The following is a 19,809-nucleotide window of genomic DNA, read 5'->3' on the forward strand; positions in this document are numbered from 1 at the left end:
AGAGAAGTCTTCAGATTTCAGAGTTCTGCAATAATTGTTGGAATGTGACGGTATATTTTGACCATGTGGAGGCCACTTGAAACAGCGTTTGTACGATGCCTGCCACATATGCAGAAGACAATGGCTAACATGGAATGAATCATCCTCATTGCGTGCATACAATGGGACCAAGCCACTATACACATTGCAGCAATGGCGTGGTGAAGCCTCCGTGTTGTGGTTGTGATGTGTGTACTTGACTGTAGTTGGTTCAATGTAAGGTATGATCTTAGCCATTTTGGGTTCTGTTTTGCAATAGGCATTTCTTTTAGCTCATCTTCAGACACACCTAAAATGGCAGGTTTTGTGTGTTCCATTCTTGCCCATGCTGAAAATGTGCACTACTGAAGTTGATACAGTTTAGCAGAATGGTGCTTCCAATCACACTTTATTGAGAAATGCCTCTTTACTCTCCCGCCCTGGTAGTTTTGGTTCTGAATGGATTTACGGTATTAAAATAGTATGATGGGGAAATCGTGGGTAGCCCTCCTACCTCACAGAAGCTGTCAGTATTTTCATGTGCTTTTTCAAGCCCATGTTCCTGCCTATAAATAACCTCTGTAGGTTCCTTTTGCAGAAACACTTTGTTATATCACTGACCAAAACAAAAATGACCAATATGCAAGGACTGAAGACCCTTTTTGAGTTGAATGTAAAAGTTCAGTGCATTTCTGCTGGTCACACTTGAATTGCTATTTGCATCTCTTGCTTGGCAAACCTTGTCCTAACATAATTCTAGCTGCAGAAACAGTCTACAGGTAACTTGCATTTTATGCAGGGGGTGTATTCCTGTCCATCGTGGGTATAACAAAATTGTGTAAAGCCTAAAACGACCCCTAGCAAGCCATTCAACAACCATTTTTAAAATCACTGCACTTAACTGGTGAGGTATGAATGCGGCTCTTAGTCTTCTGCATCCTTTCCCTTGCTGGATGCTGCTGCAGATGATACGAGGACCCAGGGGAGCTGACTGGTAGCTGGAAGAAGTGCTTGGCTGTGGTTCAGATCCAGAGGTGGGTTGCCTGGGCACATCTGCTGCTGCTGTTGCTAGTTTCTTTGTGAGGAACATGGTGATTGATAGGTGCTGTTGAGAAAATTTCTGCAGGCTCCAACTTGCTGACCCATGCTCTCCATCCTCATCCTCCCAAACTGAACTTGAGCTAACCAGTTCCTCTAGCAATTCAGCAGTCAATACCTGTTTGGCCCTCAGTTAGCTCTGCAGTCTGAAGTTTCTCCACACCCTTCAGTTGTCTCTCCAAACCCCTCCACAAGTCTCTCTGGCCACCTCTGATCACCCTCTGCAACCACCCCTTCTATGCCTAAACATTCTTACGAAGGCTGCTGGCTCTTTCTCCTTGCTCTCATGCCCCCTCTTTCCCTCTTGCATACCATTTTCTTATTTTCCCCCCATGCATGCCATTTTTGCACCAGTCTTTGGCAACGTGCATAATGCTGAGAGTGTGCCTGTTAAATAAGCATCAGATGCGAGTTACCTGTAGTTACCTGTTCATTCTGCTGTTACTGTTTTCTAGTCATAGGCTGGGATAATAAGAACCTTGTGCATTAGTGGAAAGGACTTTGTGGGTATTGCTGCTGCTGAACTAAGCCATGGTTTGGCTTACTGCATATTCTGAACCATGACTTCTGGGTTGAACAACACGATAAGGCAAACCATGGCTTAGCTCAGCAGCAAAATGAGCAGTGACAAGCAAAGCAGCTGTGATCCCCATTCTGGGAGCTTGTTGGTCCTAAACCACGGTTTGGCTTAGTGTGATGTGAATTTATGGCACTGTGAAGGATTTGTTTGACTATTTTTTGCAAGTAAATACTGTATCTACACTGATCTTAAAGCTATGAAAGAGTGTCATGCACTTTGCATATCAAAAGTACAAGACATAATATTAGTATAATCATCTAAATGTAATAGTTTGCTTTTGCTGGGTTTCTGATAAACCATTTCAGATGTTTTGTTCTGTGGCAATCAAGTTAAGAGTGCTAATATGTATTTAGTAAAATGTTGTTGCTTTTAAACCTCAAATTAAAACCAAGGCATGGAGTATATTCTATGGATAATATCCAATGTTAGTCATACTCAGGGTAGACCCATTTAAATCAATGTATTTAAGTAACTTGTACATTGATTTCAGTGGATCTGAGTATGACTTCGCCTAAAATACATTGTAAAACTTGGGAAACTAGATGTGCATTTTTCTTAATCTTTTATATTGCTTGATATTGACCCCTAGTAATCATGTGGAAAAATTGTACTACTTGTCTTTTGATGTATATATTCTTTTAAATTATTGTTGGTTTCTCTTCTACATTTTAAATATCTACGGTGATATTCAATTAATGAGTCCTGTCAGCCCTGTGTGAGGACTTCTGCTTGCAGAACAATATGCAGGGGGACAAGAGGGGGGGTCATTACAAAGTCTGAATGCTTGCCCTTACAGAACGCTCACTCAATTTTACTTAAGTTCCCAAGTTACCTTTTCCCCTAATACTGGAGAAAACAAATGAATTCCTGAGTTTATTTCTTAATTAAATGTCCCTGAAGTTCATTGAACTTTAGGAATTGAAGGCTACTTTTTGCTTTTGTCTGTGATCAAATCACTATTGCATTTGTCTCCACTAATCTCACTCATTTGACGAGTCCCAGGAACAAGCATCCAGCTGTGTTTCCCATTATATTTTTAGTGCATATTTGTGCTTTTCTATTTGTAAAATACATTTGAAGATTATCAGTGTTGCTTACTGTGCTCTGCAATTGTTACGATTCATATTAAACTAGAGCATAATACAGCCAGAATCGAGCACTTCCGAGCAGTGTTGATTTCAGTGGTGGAATTAAGCACTTTCTTCGATCACCTAAGTTGATGAGACTTGAAAGTACCTCATTCTGCCTGCATTATACTGCTAATGTAGAGTTTCATAAATTGCCAAAAATATTTTCATACAAAATTGTTATATTTATAATCATCACCTGCATGTCCTGGATTTTTTTTAAGCTATTCACCAGTTTTGATACTGAGTGGAAGCAGACATTTTACTGTCTTCATGGGAACCTATCTTTTTTTATGTCACATAGCAATTTGTTTAAAAAGTTCTGTGTTAAACACCCAGAACATTTAAAGTTGTCATATTGCAAACTGGAGGAAACACAAGGTAGTAGTAGAGACTATTTTCAGGTTTATTAATTGGAATTCTTTTGCACAGATATGATAATTGAGCATGGTGTGTTGTATTTTTATTTTTTGCTAAGGGTTTCCCTATGAATAGGAGAGTCACTGGGATAGCTGTTGTTTTCCTTTTGTCAGGGCTTCATAAACTATGTTCCATGGACCACAAGCTTCATTCAGGTAGTCTGCAGTGTGTCTGTAAAAATGCAGTTTAAAAGCATCCAGCAATGTAGTACTGCACCTTACAATTGCTACAAGCAGAAAAATCATTTAGAGGTCTGCCAAGAACCTCAGCAATTTTCAAGTGGTCCATGGAGGGAAACATTTGGGAATCACTGCCCTGCAGCTGGATGAAGAAGCTATTAGTGAAAGTGCCTTTGGATATGGTGTTTAGTTGGCTTCCACAAGGATCAGTTGCCAAGCAGTTTTGCTTCAGTTGAGCTTTTGAGTATGAGCTAGATTCCCTCATCAAATAAAATAATTCCCAGTGGACAACTGGAGCAGTAATTCTGCTACAGTGGGAGAACATTGCCCACTACAAAGCATATATTTTGTTTCATTGTGGTTTTTTTTAATGTGTGTCCCATCTTTTTTGTTGGCAGAAGTTGCTGCTTTTGAAATGGCTTCTGTAGAGTGTGTAAAAAGGCTTGCTGATGCCCACTGTTGGTGAAAAACATCTCTAAAGAAAATATGAGCATTGCCCCCACATATGGTGTAGCCTCCTTCAAAGTGCTTGTAGTTTTCGCCTACTTTGTCTTTGCCCTTGTTTAACATGGATCACTTTTGCCTTAGCAGTTGTGATTGTCAGCTGCAGCGCTGTTTAGGTAAATATGCAGTTTGTACACGCTGGCTTTTATGGTTAAAAATCCGATGTCCCAGTAAAGCTAAGAGGCAGTAATGTAACTATGACTGTGCTCAACGTTCAGACAAGATAAAGCTATAATCTTGTGTTTTGTCTGCTGCAACCTTCAGTTTCCACCTCCAGGGAAAGTAGCCTGTAGTGTTCTCAATTTTTTAAATAGAAACTAGTGATTTGGGTGGTGGGATTCCCCGTTGCTGCTTTAGGATCTTCCCACCCACCCACCCACCACTTCTTAGTCACATAAGTGATCATGTGCCAGCCAGATAGTGAAGGAGGAAGATGTCATACTGTCTTGTAGCCAATCAGATGTGGCTGTGCTATAATATCGCTAAGGTTGAGGGGCGGGCAAGTTTAAACAAGCAAAGATTTCTACAGATTACCGGTATACAAAAAAAGCACCGGCAAAAGGGTCATGGAAAACATTTTTTTTCTGAGTAATATTGGCTCAGCCATAAGTGTAAACCCAGTAGAATCATGCCAAAGATCTGTGTTTATATCAAGGTACATTGAAAGAAGTTTGTTTAGCAAGAAACTTGCAGCCTGATCCTGTGCGTGCTTATTCAGAAGCAAGTCCAAGTTGGTTCGCTCAGACTTTCTCCCACGAGGTACAAAGCCTTACTTACAATGAGAAAGTACTTCTAAATGGTGCCCAAGGCCATTACTGCATTTAAATGATGTAGTCACACCTGTTGCATTTTTAGCCATATGTTCCAATTGTGCCAGTAATTGATATGAAAAGTTCCTTATGCTACTGTACAACTGAACTCAACATTTGTAAATAGATGTAAAATGAAATAAGCCTCTAGAAAATATTTTCTACCAAAATGTGGCCAGAACCTTTTCATAGTGTATGTTTATGTTAATGAAAAGTTGTAACTATAATTTTGCTTTTGGAAAGGTGTGCATGGGGTACCTTAATGTGTCATCTTTATGCTTCAGGGTAGATGCTATTTGTAATTATGATGAGGCACTAGAAACATTGGTGATAACTTTCCCTGAGCAGGAATTTAAGAGTTAGTTTACTTTCAGTAAAATACTGGGCGCAGAGATGTTTTGGAGACTGTGCATAGTAAAATTACGTTCCAATCCAATGCATTCACAATAAAGTTTTATATAGAACCTTTGTGCCTATCTCAGTATTGTTCCTCCCCATACACAATAAATGGTGGCATGTTTATTTCCATGTGTGCATATGGAAATTCATTTGGTGGCATGTAATAGATAAGCTAAAACTGCTCTGGCTTTAGGATGAAAAAAAACTCAATTTCACTGTCTGTTCATTGACCTGAATTTGATGGAAATAGATATAAATGCATCTGAAGAAAACAAAATTGGTTGTATTTGAAAAAAAAAGTGACATCAAATGATGACACAGCTCAAAATAATGATGTCTAACTCTAAATATCTTCAGAAAGCATGGTGGACAACCAGCCAAAATTCCAGGGGGACAAGCAGAAGCCCCTTGATGGAACTGTAGGTATGAGCAGACACAATACTGGAACCTCACTTGCATGCGCATCAAACTCTGCCAAGTGCTCAAGGACAATAAATGGATGAAGATAATTGGCAAGCAATCTTTCTTGAAGTGCATGTTGTTGAACTGCCACCAACTTTGCAACTGGATGATAGATGCTGCAGTTGTCGGGGTCCAGTCTCACCCCTGCCTTTCCCCCCAAAACTGATGCAGTGAGAGCACTGCCAATGAGCTCAAGTTTATAAACAAAGAAACACGTCAATTTGCCGATATGGATTTGCAGGGCCTATGTTGGCCCTGGAGTGGGGGGGGGGGGACAGAATTCTCTCATCCGCCTGCGAATGCCCGTGTGCTTGAATTTTTCAGATAAGCTTGCTATTTTAATGGAATAGCAGTATGTTTTGTTCTTAGGCTTTTAAATGCCCTGTGGTTTCAGAAATTGTGGAGCACAATAAGGCCATAAATACTAAACAATTATTTTAGTAACATGCTATTTAACATTAGTCTGTCCTACTCAGTTTTCCCAGGGGTCCCAACTGAACAAATTGCGCTTCTTTATACTGTATCACACAATTGTTCTCCTTCATCTAGTCTCAGCCAGAGGACTTCCTAAGCCCTGCCAACCCAAGAAGCACTGAATAAGCGATGCCAGGGATTGAAGCTACATGAAAAGCATGTACCTCTCCCACTGTGCTATGGTCCATTCACAAACGCTAGCAGCAATCCCACTAGTTGGAAACTGCAGTTCATGTTTTTGACCACTTAATTATACACGCACTTAAGCAGAGTGCAGCCATACAGTCAAATTCACTTTACAGTAAAACACCTCACTCATTCTGGAGTGTTCTGAAAAACACACTAATGAAAAATATTGCATTCTGGCAATTCTTTGGGGTGTGTGGAATACTTATTATCTGGGTATTTTAAATAACATTTAGCCCAATTTACTGTTCCAGGAGAACTTACAGTGATGTGCATTTCTGATTGGTTGGTACAAGTCTACCATCTCAGTAAGAGATGATTAGGCTCTCAAGTGACAGTTTCTGTGTACTAAGACACAGGGTCTCTACCCTGCTTTGAGATCCCTGGGATCCCTGGGATGGAGCCTCGGATCTTTTACATTCAAAGGGTGTGCCCTGTGCTATGGCAAGCATGGATCGTCCTGCTGCTGCTTGCCTCTGTTCTGTGAGGTGTGCTGGACTCCCATTTTGAAAAATGGGGTAAAATAAGGAGTACAGGTGAAACTCAAAAAATTAGAATATCATGGAAAGGTTCATTTCTTTCAGTAATTCAACTTAAAAGGTGAAACTAATATATGAGATATACTCATGACATGCAAAGCGAGATATGTCAAGCATTTATTTGTTATAATTGTGATGATTATGGCATAGGGCTGATGAGAACCCCAAATTAACAATTTCAACTTTGGGGTTTTCATCAGCTATACGCCATAATCATCACAATTATAACAAACAAAGGCTTGACATATCTCACTTTGCATGTCATGAGTCTATCTCATATATTAAACTCCAGTAGCTAATGAAAGCAATTGCTTACATAAATGGACTTTTCCATGAGATTCTAATTTTGAGTTTCACCTGTACTATCTCTACAATTAATTAACTTGAGGCCCCTCCTAGTTATATGTTTGGTCAGGGAGAAAAGAACCATCTAAATTGATTTTTTAAAATAAAATTCATTTATAAAGATAACTATGCACATTGGAGCAATTAGCTGTTTGCCCCTCCATGGGAACTCATATTATACACTCCTAAAAGTTTTGGCTATTAAAATAGGCGCTACTTTATATGGGAATGTTTAAAGTACCTACAGTTGTCTAGTGTAAACAATGAGTGTTGGTGGCTCTACAGTGGTACCTCGGGTTAAGAACTTAATTTGTTCTGGAGGTCCGTTCTTAACCTGAAACTGTTCTTAACCTGAGGTACCACTTTAGCTAATGGGGCCTCCCGCTGCTGCCGTGTAATTTCTGTTCTTATCCTGAAGCAAAGTTCTTAACCCGAGGTACTATTTCTGGGTTAGCAGAGTCTGTAACCTGAAGCGTCTGTAACCCGAGGTACCACTGTATTGGGGTTTTAAGGTACCACAGAAGCCCCCCAAAGGACTAAGCAGCTGAGCGAGTGCTTAAGGAATAACTCTGCACCCCCATTTCTTCAAAATGATCCATTAGGGCCAAACTGTTAAAGGCATGTGAAGTTAGCCTCACACTTGCTTTTAGAATGTACAGCTTTTATGAATGCTCATACACAAGTTCAGAACTTCAATAATTTAATAACAAACAAAAGCATTGTGTGAAATTAAGTCTTATTCAAACCAGTTGCAATAAAGCTGAAGAAGTGCAGCATGTTTCAGGTTTTAGCACCTTGAGAAAAGAGTCCTTAAAGTGTTAAGACAGGGAGTGATTTGATATGGATAAGAGGTGATGTGTTTATGTAACAGCATAGAAATTGCTTGCCCATTTTCTCACTGGAAGAAGACAGAAGTTCTTTAAAAACAAAGTTGTTCATTGAATTCACAGTTTTAGTGGATATATGAAATGGAAGGGATGACACAAAGGCTGAAGGATTCCAAGGCAATCATATTGCGAGTCCAAAGGCACTGACGATACAGTACATAGTCTTGTTCTCCCATCTCACAGTGCAGGTTCCTAAAAAAAGAGAAAAGTCGATCAGGGTGGCCATACTATATACAGAAGAACTACATCAGATCATAAATTTCATAGCTTTCAATTTAAAGAACACATAGAACATATCTAATGCATCTTAAGCCACACTTGCTAAGTTTAAGCCTCAGCCAACTCCGTACCACATAGGCAACATCCCATAATTTGGAGCAGTGGAACCTAAAATCATTGAACCACATTACACCGATATTCAGTCACACTTTATTCTTCCACAGGAAGCATATATGTTTATTCACTGGTGATGATGATTCTTCCAACTAAGCATCAGGAAGAACTTTCTGACAGTAAGAGCTGTTCCGACAGTGTAATGGGCTCTCTTGGAAGATGGTGGACTCTCATTCCTTGGAGGTTTTAAAGCAAAGGTTGAATGGTCATCTGTCATGGATGCTTTAGCCGAGATTCCTGCATTGCAGGAGGTTGGAAGAGATAACCCTTGGGGGCCCCTTCCAACTCTACAATTCTTCAATTTTAAAGCAGAGATGCTCTACTAGCTAACCTAGGGAAATAAGGCACTTGTAACAAGGAAAACCTGCCCCATGGTCACTTGTAACTTCTAGTATTAGAAGTTTATTACCATAGGATAGGTGTGTGTGGATTTTTCTCTTCTGGAGTCACACAAATATATTGCGAACCATTTCAATGGAGAAACTCAGACAAAGTATTAAAACATTCTTGTTACCATCAGCAGAGTTGTCCCAGAAGCAAGAGCTTGCAGTATGAAGTCCAGCACCATTCTTTTGCATAATCACACATGTCACTGTAAATTGAAGATATAGTATTGTTAGAAAAAGGAATGTTTCCATGGCATAAGCTACACAGTTATATCCATATTTGTTTTTAGCCTTAAGTGCCTACGTAAACACCTCTTATCTTAAATGATCTTTTAGGGTAACAGCAGTTATTAAACTAATCACCAAGAGAGTTTTTGCCCCCTCACCTGCAATTTCTTCCATTTTAGAGTTTAATTTTCGGTTTTACACAAAACCATTTGTCAGAACAATAATACAATCACAGAAACCCATTCACTTACCAACATATTTGAAAGGTTTCCCCAGCTTTGTGAGATGACTCAGAATTTGCTCTACAACACTTGTAGTCCATTGATTCACTTTGCTGTGCAGATACACATTGCCACCTATTGTTCCTTCTATGGCCTGCAAACAAGGAGAGGTTCAAATTACCATCAGGCTCCTAAGGAAATTTAATTTTTTTTAAACGCATGCATTGATTTCAAAAGATAGAATAAATATGTCAACATTTTTTCCAAGCAACACAGATCACACCAAGGACTTCAAACAAGAAGGAATACCCAGAACCAACTAACAGCCATACTGATAAGCAATGATCATTGAAATGCTAGCTTGAGTTGCCATCTGTGAGGTGATGGATCCATCTCTAGAGTTCCAAACACACAAATAACCACACACCTTTGCAAGAATGATTTGGGCAGGAAACCAGCAATATGGCCCCTCATTTATTCTGAGACTACTACAATCCTAATTACAGTGGAGCAGACACACCTCTCTGCCACTGTGAAGGCTATGCACATAAAAAGCTCTGTGGGCAGTAACTGTACTGTTGGTGTTCTGGGAGTGCAGCAAGGGTGGGATTGAGGCAACCTAGGATCCAAGCAGTGTGCCAACCTCACCCCTCATGGTAAGCTGCAGTGCCACCAGTGATGGTGCTCAGATAAGCACAGGCACCTGTTACTGTTCATCTCTTTTGTGCTGTGTTTGACAGATTGTAAGCATGGAGGCAGGGACTATGTTGTTTTTTGGTCTTTCCCCAGTACCTAGAAAATATTAGGAACTTTATAAACAACATTTAACGTATCACCAGAAACACGTAGAGGGAGAAAGAAGTCTACCACTTCTGAAGCTACAGAGGGAGTGACAATGAGATCTTGCAACACAAGGCTGAACAGCCCAAATCAATACCCTCTGCAATAAATGGGTGTCTGGCTCACTCAGTCTTATCCTGCGGTTGCAGGCATAATTTCACATTCTGTAAAGCATTAGTGCCAAGACTGAGAACAAGGGAGTGGCTGTTCATTGAATGTCACTAAGTTGTGGTCCTTTCGTGATTTTTCCTGCAGATTCTATGCTTGCAAACAATACTGTAGCAGGGAGTGTACTAGCATCTAATAGTCCTATTATTTTAAATTGTTTTTAATGCTGTAAACTGCCTTGGGGCTTTAGGGTGAAGGGTGAGTAATAAACACAACAACAAAACAAAACCTGCAAGGGAGGCATGCAGGTTTTTTTTACACAGATGAGTTGTACATCCTTGATAAGTTACCAATCATATATTTGCTTAACAAAGAATGGCACGTACAACTTATTTAGCTTGTGCTCCTAAGCCTTCACTAATCGCCAGGAAGGTTGCCACAACAGAGGATTAGCAAACAGGACACTGGTACCCTGGTAACACATAACTAGAGTAAATTTGCTCTAAATCTACTAACTATATTGATTCTATATCTGCAAGTCACCAAAAGATTATTCCTGAAGTTGGAATCTAATGAAATAGAACAGTCCACTCCATTTAAGCCAAGGTACATGCATTCAAGACTGATGTCACCACTGTGATTCAAGTAGATTTAATGAGCATGCAGATTAGCCCAGAAGTCAGTTCATATTACAAGACGAAGTGCTAAATTTGATATGCTTAGTCGTTTAAAAAGAGAGGCAAAAACCTTTACGAATGCAATTCTATGAGGATATCAAAACAGGACTGTTTCTTCTATACAGGCTGGCTGGGATTAAAAGTATGCCATAAGGCCAACGAGCCTATACTCCTCTTCCCACTGCAGCTTGATACTCCCAGAAAAATCATCCCTGCAGATCAGTTGTCACCTCCAGAGTGGAATTCAACATGGCATGAGGGACTACAAAGTAAAGTTGGAGGAGTGGGTTTTTCCCCTCGGAGAGACAATCTGCATATGCATAAATGTTTTCTATGTATTCAAGAGATTCTGCAGATTCTGGTCCTCCCTCCTACCCCTTTCACTTGTGGGAACTGCCCTGCTTTGCTGCTTTCATACTTTTAAGACACTATATCACTAGCTGAAGAGGTGAAATGTTCAGAAAACAGAGCCAGCGAGTCACAATCCCCTTGAAATGTTTCAAATGAAATAATATGTATCTGTACATAATTGCACAAAATGTATACACCAATAACAAAATTATGAACACAGAGACACATATTTCAGAGCAAAATTTAAATAATTCACATTGCAATGTGTGTTAGGCTGTTTACATAGCTCATGTTGCCACTTTAAATGTGGGCTTACAGCACAAACCTAGGCATGTCTACTCAGAAGTACCACTGAGTTCAATGAGACCTGTTCCTAGGTAAGTATGAGTGATTGCAGCCTTACACTTCAGTGCAATGCATATTTTCACAATGCAGCAGTGAAATTTTTATCTTTTTAAAAGGAGTTATGGGGCACAGTGAAAATATAGCAGATGCTGTGCAATAATGGAAGATGTAGTGTAAACACCATCCTACCTCTTTTATAATGTTGCTTACTTCATCCACAATAAACGCAGTCTTGCAGGGGGAAAGAAAAGAAAAGAAGCCAGAGATAACATTTAAACCAAGTGAGCAATTTGCAGTACTGACACAAATGTATTTTAACAAACAGGCTAATGCTTCAAATATTAATCAGATTTGATTTATTTCCCTAAGCATCTAATGCCTTGTTTCTACTTCACCAGACATAGAATCCTGCCATCGCAAAGTGTGCCAAGTGATTCTTTAATGCTTGTAACTGCAGCAAACAAACTTCTGAAGCAGTCACATAAAAGCATATGTTTAACATCCCTTCAAACACTTAATAGAATAGAGGTGGCAGGCACATATAGTGGCCAGAGAACACATAAAAGGCCACAACTACTCCCCTTTTACAATCTACAGGGGATGCTTGGGTTGCAAACGTGATCCGTGTGGGAGGCACATTCGCAACCTGCACTGCCACGTCTGCGCACGTGCAGGTCATGATTCAGTGCTTCTGTGCATGCGCAAAGCGTGATTTAGCGCTTCTGTGCATATGCAGAAACCCGGAAGTAACCCATTCTGGTACTTTCGGGTTCGGCGCGTCCGTAACCCGAAAACATGCAACCCACAGCAAGCGCAACCCAAGGTATGACTGTATTCATAAATATGGGGAGGCCTTTCTGGCACTCCTGCATCAAGGCAACTCTTTTCTCCCCCCCTTTTATATTTTTATTATTATATATAATAGACATTACTATAAATGATAATAAAGGTTTTGAGGTGTTGGTGGTGTTTTGTTTTGTTTTTTAACAATCGTGGTATATAAATTTTATGAAATACTCGTTTATGACTAGCTGAGACACGGATCTCACCTGCAGACAAGTGAATACATGAGGCTCCACCTCACCTTTGACCATGGGCCACCTTTACTACCTGATAATGATTAGGGTTAGGACATTAATTTGAACACTGAAATAATGTTTGAGGATCTCTTTTCTATAGCTACATAACCATGGATTTGATGCAACAGTAACCTCCGTATACCAAAAGGAGATCCCGCCACACCCCATGAAACCTCTCAGTTTCTTCTCTCCTCCTTTACGTGGGGCAAATTTCCTTCCCTCTTCGATTTTGCGAAGTTTCCCTTAGGGCAAGAACCTGGGCCATTAGACAAGCCGGCAAGAGATTTATTTATTCGGTTTGCTGCACGCGCACCTCCCAAATGCGCGTACCCGCATGACACGAAGAGCGGCGCTTTCTGGCACAAGCCATACCCATCACGGGGGGAGCGAAGAGATGCAGCACCGCCAGCAGGAAAGTTGCCCCGGAGCTCGTAAGGCAACCCGGCGGCGGCACCTTTCCTCTCAGCCCAAGGGCTGGAAGCGGCGGGAGCGCCAGCAAAGCCCGGGCGGGGGCTGGCAAGAGAGGAGGGCCAAGCGACCTTCTTCCAGGAACGGGAACGTGGCCGACAATGGGCAAAGGGGCGGACCCCACCATCGCCACCGCCCTCCCCACGGAGGTCCCCGCAGCTACGGAAGAAAGGGGGCACGCCGTCCCTTCCCTCCACGGCCGCCCAACCGCCAAGAGGAGGAGGAGGAGGAGGAGGGACGCCGCCGCTGTCCTTAGGAACCGTTACCTCCTCTGCAGACTGAAGCTCGTCCATCTTCTTCTTCAGCAATCCAGCCTATCTTCTCCCACGCGGCGCATGCGCAACCGACTCTTCGCCGGTCGCAGACAGCAGCACTTTTTCTTTCTTTCTTTTCTCTCTCTCGAGCTACGCGGCTGCGCAGTGCGCTCCTGTTCTTTCCCAACCAATCACCCGACGCTGGCAAATGTACCGGAAGCGTTGCTGAGCTACGCTCTCTCTTTATTTCCCTCTCGTTCGCGCGCTTGCGCAATCAAGGGCGAGCGCGAGCGTTTTCTGTTGTTCTTTAATATGTGTGGAAAATGCCCCCCAATCGCCGTTTCTGGGGTTTTTTGTGTGTGGGTCGCGCTGAACTGAGGAGCTTGCGCTTTAGCGACCATAGGGAAGGGAGGATTAGCACACATTCTTGGCTTATTTTATTTTATTTTGAATACAGGGGTGGCTCACACTTCTCCAGAACTTCCAATCTTCCATGCTGGCTAGGCCTTCAGGTGCTTGAAGATGATACGTCGCCTCTTAATAGCCTTTTCTGCAGGACCAATATATCCAGCTCCTTCAGTCTTAGAATTGTAGAGTTAGGGACCCAAAGGGACATCTAGTCTGACCCTCTGGAGTGCAGTCTTTGGCTCAGGGTTTCTCATCTCGTGACCGTCACCCTCCTCTGGACGCGTTCTATTTTGTCATTAACCTTAAAATGAAGGGTGCAGAAGGGAGGTCTGACCAAAGCGGAATATAGTTAATTTTTAGATAAATTTTTAAAAAATTAAATAGAAATCCTTAACAAAAATGGAAGCAGCCAGTGAAATGGTATAATGGGGAATAAAGAGACTGCTGCTGAGCAGTGAACTGAGGGGGAGGTCCCAAAGCCCTTATCCAAGGGTGTCACCTGGAGACTTCAAGGTCAGTACCATGGAGGGGAGTCATTGCTGTCTGGCCAACAGTAACCAACACACACCACTGAGATGTAGCAGCTCCCATGCCTCTGTTGTCCTGCAACATCCAGGGCTTTTTTTTCAACCATAACTCACTGGACTCGGTTCTGGCACCTCTCAGGTGGGCTCCATTGCCTTTATAAGAGAACAAGGGAGACGTTCATGGTGAGTTCCAGCACCTCTTTTTCTAGAAAAATAGCACTAGCAACATCCATTTGTAAATGTAGGGCCCTCGTCACCTCTTTCACTGCTTAGTACTGAAGGCATTTTATCTGCCAGGATAGTGTACCACCTGACTGGCCACCACAGCAAAAAACAAAAACTGGATTTCAGGAGACACCATGTTAGAAGAGCCATTGTTTTTTTACAGAAGGAAGTGTCATCTTGTAAAATGGGGCCTTGTGCAATAATGCAGCACTGTGGAAAACCTGCATGGTGTTGGATGCCAACTCTCATGATCACCCCAGGCAATGCAGCCAATGAATTGAGAGTTACAGTTCAACGATACTTTGGGAGCTGCAAATTCCCAAGTCAGAATCTAAAAGCATAGCTTTCCACCCTCCAAAACTATTTCCCCCTTATATATTTATTAAATCACATTTATGCTTATTGATTAACGAATAACTAAAAGTTATACATAAAATTGGTTCCCCCCCCCCCCCATCATGCTATCTTGGCAAGAGTTTCAAGCGTTTCAGTTGCCAGGATGCGTAGTTCACCCCTCAGAGAGGGTAGATTACTATCTTGGCTTTGCTTCTCAAATGCTTCAACAGAACTCTCCTCAAATGCTTCAAAAGAATTGGAATACTTCTCAAGAATCACAGGTTAGATGACAGTTCTTAATCCCTCCCATTTACACTCCTATTACAGTATTATTAATTAAATTTGTGCATTTATGCATACTCTGCATTTATGCATTTACTCTGCCTGAATAATTTGCAGGTTTTGTAACTGAGGGCACCCTCAACTGCTTTTCACAGATGCCATTAATATTGCTTTTTTCTTCACTCTTACCTTCTTTCAACCCTTTAAATTTCTTCCCTTTCCAACCCACAGCAGTTAGTGAGGGCAGTTTCTGCTCTTAGGCAACACTGCATTGCCAACATCTTCCAGAACTTAGCACCTACCTAGCCCAAATTCTACAATGCAGGATTTAGTCAATGGCTGTGGAGAGATGCATACTCACTGTTAGGACACTGGAAGCTCCCTTCTGAGGTAATCTTTTATATATAGATAGATATAGATGTTGCTGTTAATCGTTTTTATTAAAAGCATACACATAAACAATCATAGTGCATATGTGCATCTTTTCCAAATAATTCAAATTCAGGATACAGTAAGCACATTCTACTCGTTACAATGGGTTTTCCTGATATAAACATGGGGGAAGAAGTTTCCAAAAGGCTCTATTGAAGCTCAGGTGGTCTTCCTCCTTCTGACAAAGGGAAGCCAATTGTTAACAAAATGGTCTGTCTGTGCCACTCTCTGTGGAACTTTGTCTTGGTGCATCAGTTTTTATGGTAGTGCAAGCTGCCATACTTTATTTAAGCTAGCTTTTCTTCATGCTGGCTGAGACTGATGGAAGTTGTAGATCAAAACATCTGGAAGATACCAGGTTGGCAAAGACTCTCTTAGTGGAAGGGCATTTGCATGTCTCTCTCCCAGGTTAAAACTAGATTCCCCAAATACAGACTTTGACTAGTACTCAACTTCCTGATCTTTACCACCCCTACCAGCAAAGTGCTTGAGGAGGAGGGGAGCAGACTTGGAGATGTGTGGAACATTCCCCTCCTTCCACATCCTTCCAACATTCAAGCACTTCAGTAGCTTAGTTGAGACTGAGGACAATATCAGAGGCAAAATGTGAGAAATAAGAAGATGGTGTGGGAAGCTAACCATGCCTATGGGCAAGATAAATCAATGAGTCAATGTATATTGGTCATTATGACTTCCAGATTCAGAGGCAGTATGCCTCTTGTTGGCTGCTGTGGAAAAAAGAATGTTTGTCTATGGTTATTACAGGTGTTTCTACAATCAAACACAAAGAAACACACCCAAAACAGATAACAAAAAAGCTGAGCATGGCCTGGAATATGAATATTCTCTTTAAAAATTGGAAAAGTTTCTACACACATGAATATTTGGCTAGTAAACCTCTGAAGCATATGTAATAAGCTGAAATGGAACCTTCAATTGAGATATTTCTAGATTTGGGTTTGGATTGATTTGTACATAATATTACTTGAAAAGTAGGTGAATAAAGCCTTCCCTTTGATAGCTTAAAAGCATTTGGGGATTTTAAAATGTGCGTACTATTCATGCTGGTATTACTGGTACTGTATTTGTATTATTCATATTAATAATACCAGCAATATGTATTAATTATCATGCAGTCCACAGCCCCCTGAGATATCAAAGCGGTCAGGGGGGATCTGTCATTTCTAGTAAATGCTCGCTCTGAATCTTGCGGAAGTTGAGGTTTGCAATGTTGCACACATCTAACATAAGCGAGTGACACAGAGAGAAACCACATGAAAGTATCATACTTAATGGCCACTACTCTTCCTGTTAGATAGTTTAGGGGTTTCATGTACGCTTTAAGAAAAGACATTGTCTTTTCTCACAGTGAACTGTTTCCTCCCAGACCACTAAGGCATTATTTAAAGCCTCTCTTTGATAGCAGACTGCATTGGTGGCAGTTACTTCCAATGCAGAGGACTGTAGGATCGTACGATGATGTGCACTGAAGTATTCTGTGTCAAACTTCATTCCAGCAAGAAGGAAACGGAGGGAAAGAAGATAACATTTTTTCTTCAGTAAAGTTAGAATCCTGCATTTCTTCTATGAAAGTAAAAGGTAAGTCAGTGTTTGCTAAAGGTAGGCATAAAAATGTTTAAAATTTGCAAGGCAAGTGCCTTGCATTCCTCTCTTGTGATTATTTGCTGTGTTTTGTTCCCCCTAGCAGATAGGACACATTGATCTTTAGGGGTTATTGAATTGGAGAACACCCTATCTCAAATTATTTTAGACATTTCTATTGCTTTAACATTCAAAAACTAGTGAATGCAAATAAATAAGTTCTACTATTGCTGTGTAACTGTTTCTCAAAGCTATGTAAACGATGCCTCTGAATTTCTGCCTTTAAAAGATGGAGATTTATTTCCTCGTGGTAGCATAGTATGGACTAATGTATTGTGCAACTTTGATTCCTTCCTCTGTACTGTATATTTAGCTCTCTAACACTGCACACCCCAACCTTGTACTTTGACTAACCCCATTCATGCATATGTGTCTATAGTAAGTAGCTTATTATTCCACACTGTATCTTCTGGTGTGTCCAAGATAGGCAATTTTTATGTGTTAAGCCCAATAAACATCTCAGAGAAGGATATATGACACTGGGATCTTTCATCTTGCTTTCTAAATGTAAAGTTTTTGGAATTGTAGTATGTCTTCTTATAATAAGCTGTGCATAGGATCAATGAGTGTAATGCATTCTGAACTTTTTATTGATCCTTTGAACAGCTTATTTATTATATAAAATCATACCACAAATATAATTCCAGTGACTTTACATTTAGGTGTAATTAGACAGAGACACAATTCCATCAGAGTTAGTCCTTGACCAACTTTTCTTCTTACCTTGTGTGTGAATGCCTTGCTTGCTTACACAGTAATTGCAATACATTGTCATGGTTAAGCATGTGGTCCTGAACTCAATTGTTTTTGAAGGTGCAGCAAATGCTAGAATATTTGCTTAATTTTGCAACATGTTTTAATATGTTTTTTTGACATTGGGAGTAAACTAATATCCCCCTCCCAACTGCAGAAAGTAAGTGATCTGCCTTGTTTGGCCCTCAGTACCAACATCAATCAAGGCACAGAACTATCTAGTTTAAACAAAATAAAATAAAGCTCATACCAAGAACAAACTTAGTTGGTCTCTAAGGTGCTACTGGAAAGAATTTTTTATTTTATTTTGTTTTGACTATGGCAGACCAACACGGCTACCCACCTGTATCTAGTTTAAATTAACTTGCATGGAGGCAGGACCATAATCTGCTTTTGTCAGACTCAATGCACCTGATCCCTCCCACACCCTACCCCTAAATTCTTGTGCTTCCTCTGACAGTTGTAAGGAAGGACTCCTTGCAAATACCTTAAACAATAGCAGAACATCAGGTGAGTGCCTTTCAGTCAGTTGCAATCTATTTTTCACTCATTTGGGGCAGGTGAGAGTGGGGCACAGTCTCTCCAAAATCCATTCACAGCTGCCTTAGGCTCTTGTTTAAAGTTCTTCTGGTTTTTTATTGTGTCATCTATATGTCCATATGAGATTTCCTGTTCATTTTGTGTCTGCACAAAGTGAAACCATAAGCTAGTATTATTGCATAATGCCTGAAACATCTAGATTTGTGAGGGATGTGTGTTGTCTCAGTGATAACGGCATTGTTTTTTGCAAGACGTTTTTATCTGCCTCAACAGACACAAACTAGACACGATTCAGATGACAGGCCCATTAGCTATTAAGGCCTATAAATAATTGATTGATAGTGAAGAACATCTTGCCTTCACACTATACTAGTTTTACTTCCATGGGATAAAAGGTTCAACAGCTAGCAGTCAGAGGGCATGGTATTCCAATTAAAGCACATCTATCTTTGTGGTTGACTAGGAGGCAATTAACTGAATTCCATGACACCTTTTATTATTTAGATTATTGTTATTCTCATTTTTCATTATCTTTTGCACAATTCACATAAGCAAAATGGCTTTTATACAGGCCTTTTTACACCTGGGTAAGTAAACATGCTGATGGGCAATGGTGCTTATTGTAATGAGGCTGTTTGAAAGATGATGAATTATATTTCATACCTCAACTGTGGCCCAAGCATACTATGAAACGATATGTTGACAGGATGTAGCTATTGTTTTTCAGGAAAAGTAGGAGATAGTGATCTACTGCAGAATAAGAAAGGGGAAGTAGGTTGTTCTTTTTTCTGCTTTCCTAAGAAATGCAATCCTAATTTCCTAATATGAAATTTGTGAATTTAAAGCAATGGAGGTGGAGTTTCTCCCCCTTATACCTGCTGCTGCCTATCAGCTTGAATCATATCCCCATTTTCTTGGCAGAATGGTGGATCTAAGCCAAACCTCTCATTTTTATCAGTTTAGAAACTACCTGCAGCAAATTGGGAGCCTGAAGTCATTTTATTTATACTGTACAAGACGATAAACTGCCTTCATCCAGCAAAGAAAGTGCCTTCAGCAAATGATGAGACTGAAAATGATGGCTTATATGGAAAAGGGTTCTTTTCATCTCTCTTCCACATTATGACACAATGCAAATGTATCTCTGATGAAAGATGTATGCAAGCAGTTAAAGGGACTCATAGATCTTTCGATTGCTGAACCCTGCCCCTAGCTTTAAGCCCCAACTTTCCTTGGTGGGGGTGCTGAAGAAGATTAAAATTCTTAA

General features: G+C 40.6%; 1 protein-coding gene and 1 long non-coding RNA gene across 3 annotated transcripts; one reads left to right on the forward strand and one right to left on the reverse strand.

Moving 5' to 3' along the window:
• Positions 1-7,823: 7,823 nt before the first annotated feature.
• DYNLT1 (dynein light chain Tctex-type 1) lies at positions 7,824-13,532 on the reverse strand. The gene is made up of 5 exons (XM_033144094.1): positions 13,390-13,532; positions 11,766-11,807; positions 9,286-9,409; positions 8,935-9,012; positions 7,824-8,219 (listed from the first exon to the last, which is right to left on the reverse strand). The coding sequence occupies exons 1-5, from the start codon at positions 13,414-13,416 to the stop codon at positions 8,149-8,151; spliced, it is 342 nt and encodes a 113-aa protein (XP_032999985.1). The 5' UTR covers positions 13,417-13,532; the 3' UTR covers positions 7,824-8,148.
• Positions 13,533-15,061: 1,529 nt separating this feature from the next.
• On the forward strand, positions 15,062-19,807 carry LOC117043895. Of its 2 annotated transcripts, none has more exons than XR_004426250.1 (3): positions 15,062-15,154; positions 15,387-15,545; positions 19,501-19,807. It is a non-coding gene; the product is annotated as an uncharacterized LOC117043895 (long non-coding RNA). The 2 variants fall into 2 exon arrangements; XR_004426249.1 differs by lacking the exon at positions 19,501-19,807 and adding an exon at positions 16,957-17,239 and having other exon boundaries at positions 15,063-15,154.
• The last annotated feature ends 2 nt before the right edge of the window (positions 19,808-19,809 follow it).

Source organism: Lacerta agilis, chromosome 3 (assembly GCF_009819535.1).
Source record: "Lacerta agilis isolate rLacAgi1 chromosome 3, rLacAgi1.pri, whole genome shotgun sequence".
Taxonomy (NCBI): domain Eukaryota; kingdom Metazoa; phylum Chordata; class Lepidosauria; order Squamata; family Lacertidae; genus Lacerta; species Lacerta agilis.

Coding starts and splice junctions, on each gene's coding strand:
- DYNLT1 (XM_033144094.1), bottom strand. CDS start 13,416: ATGGACGAGCTTCAGTCTGCAGAGGAG. Junction 11,808..13,389: donor AGCTTCAGTCTGCAGAGGAG/GTAACGGTTCCT, acceptor TCCCCCTGCAAG/ACTGCGTTTATTGTGGATGA. Junction 9,013..9,285: donor GAAACCTTTCAAATATGTTG/GTAAGTGAATGG, acceptor TTCAATTTACAG/TGACATGTGTGATTATGCAA.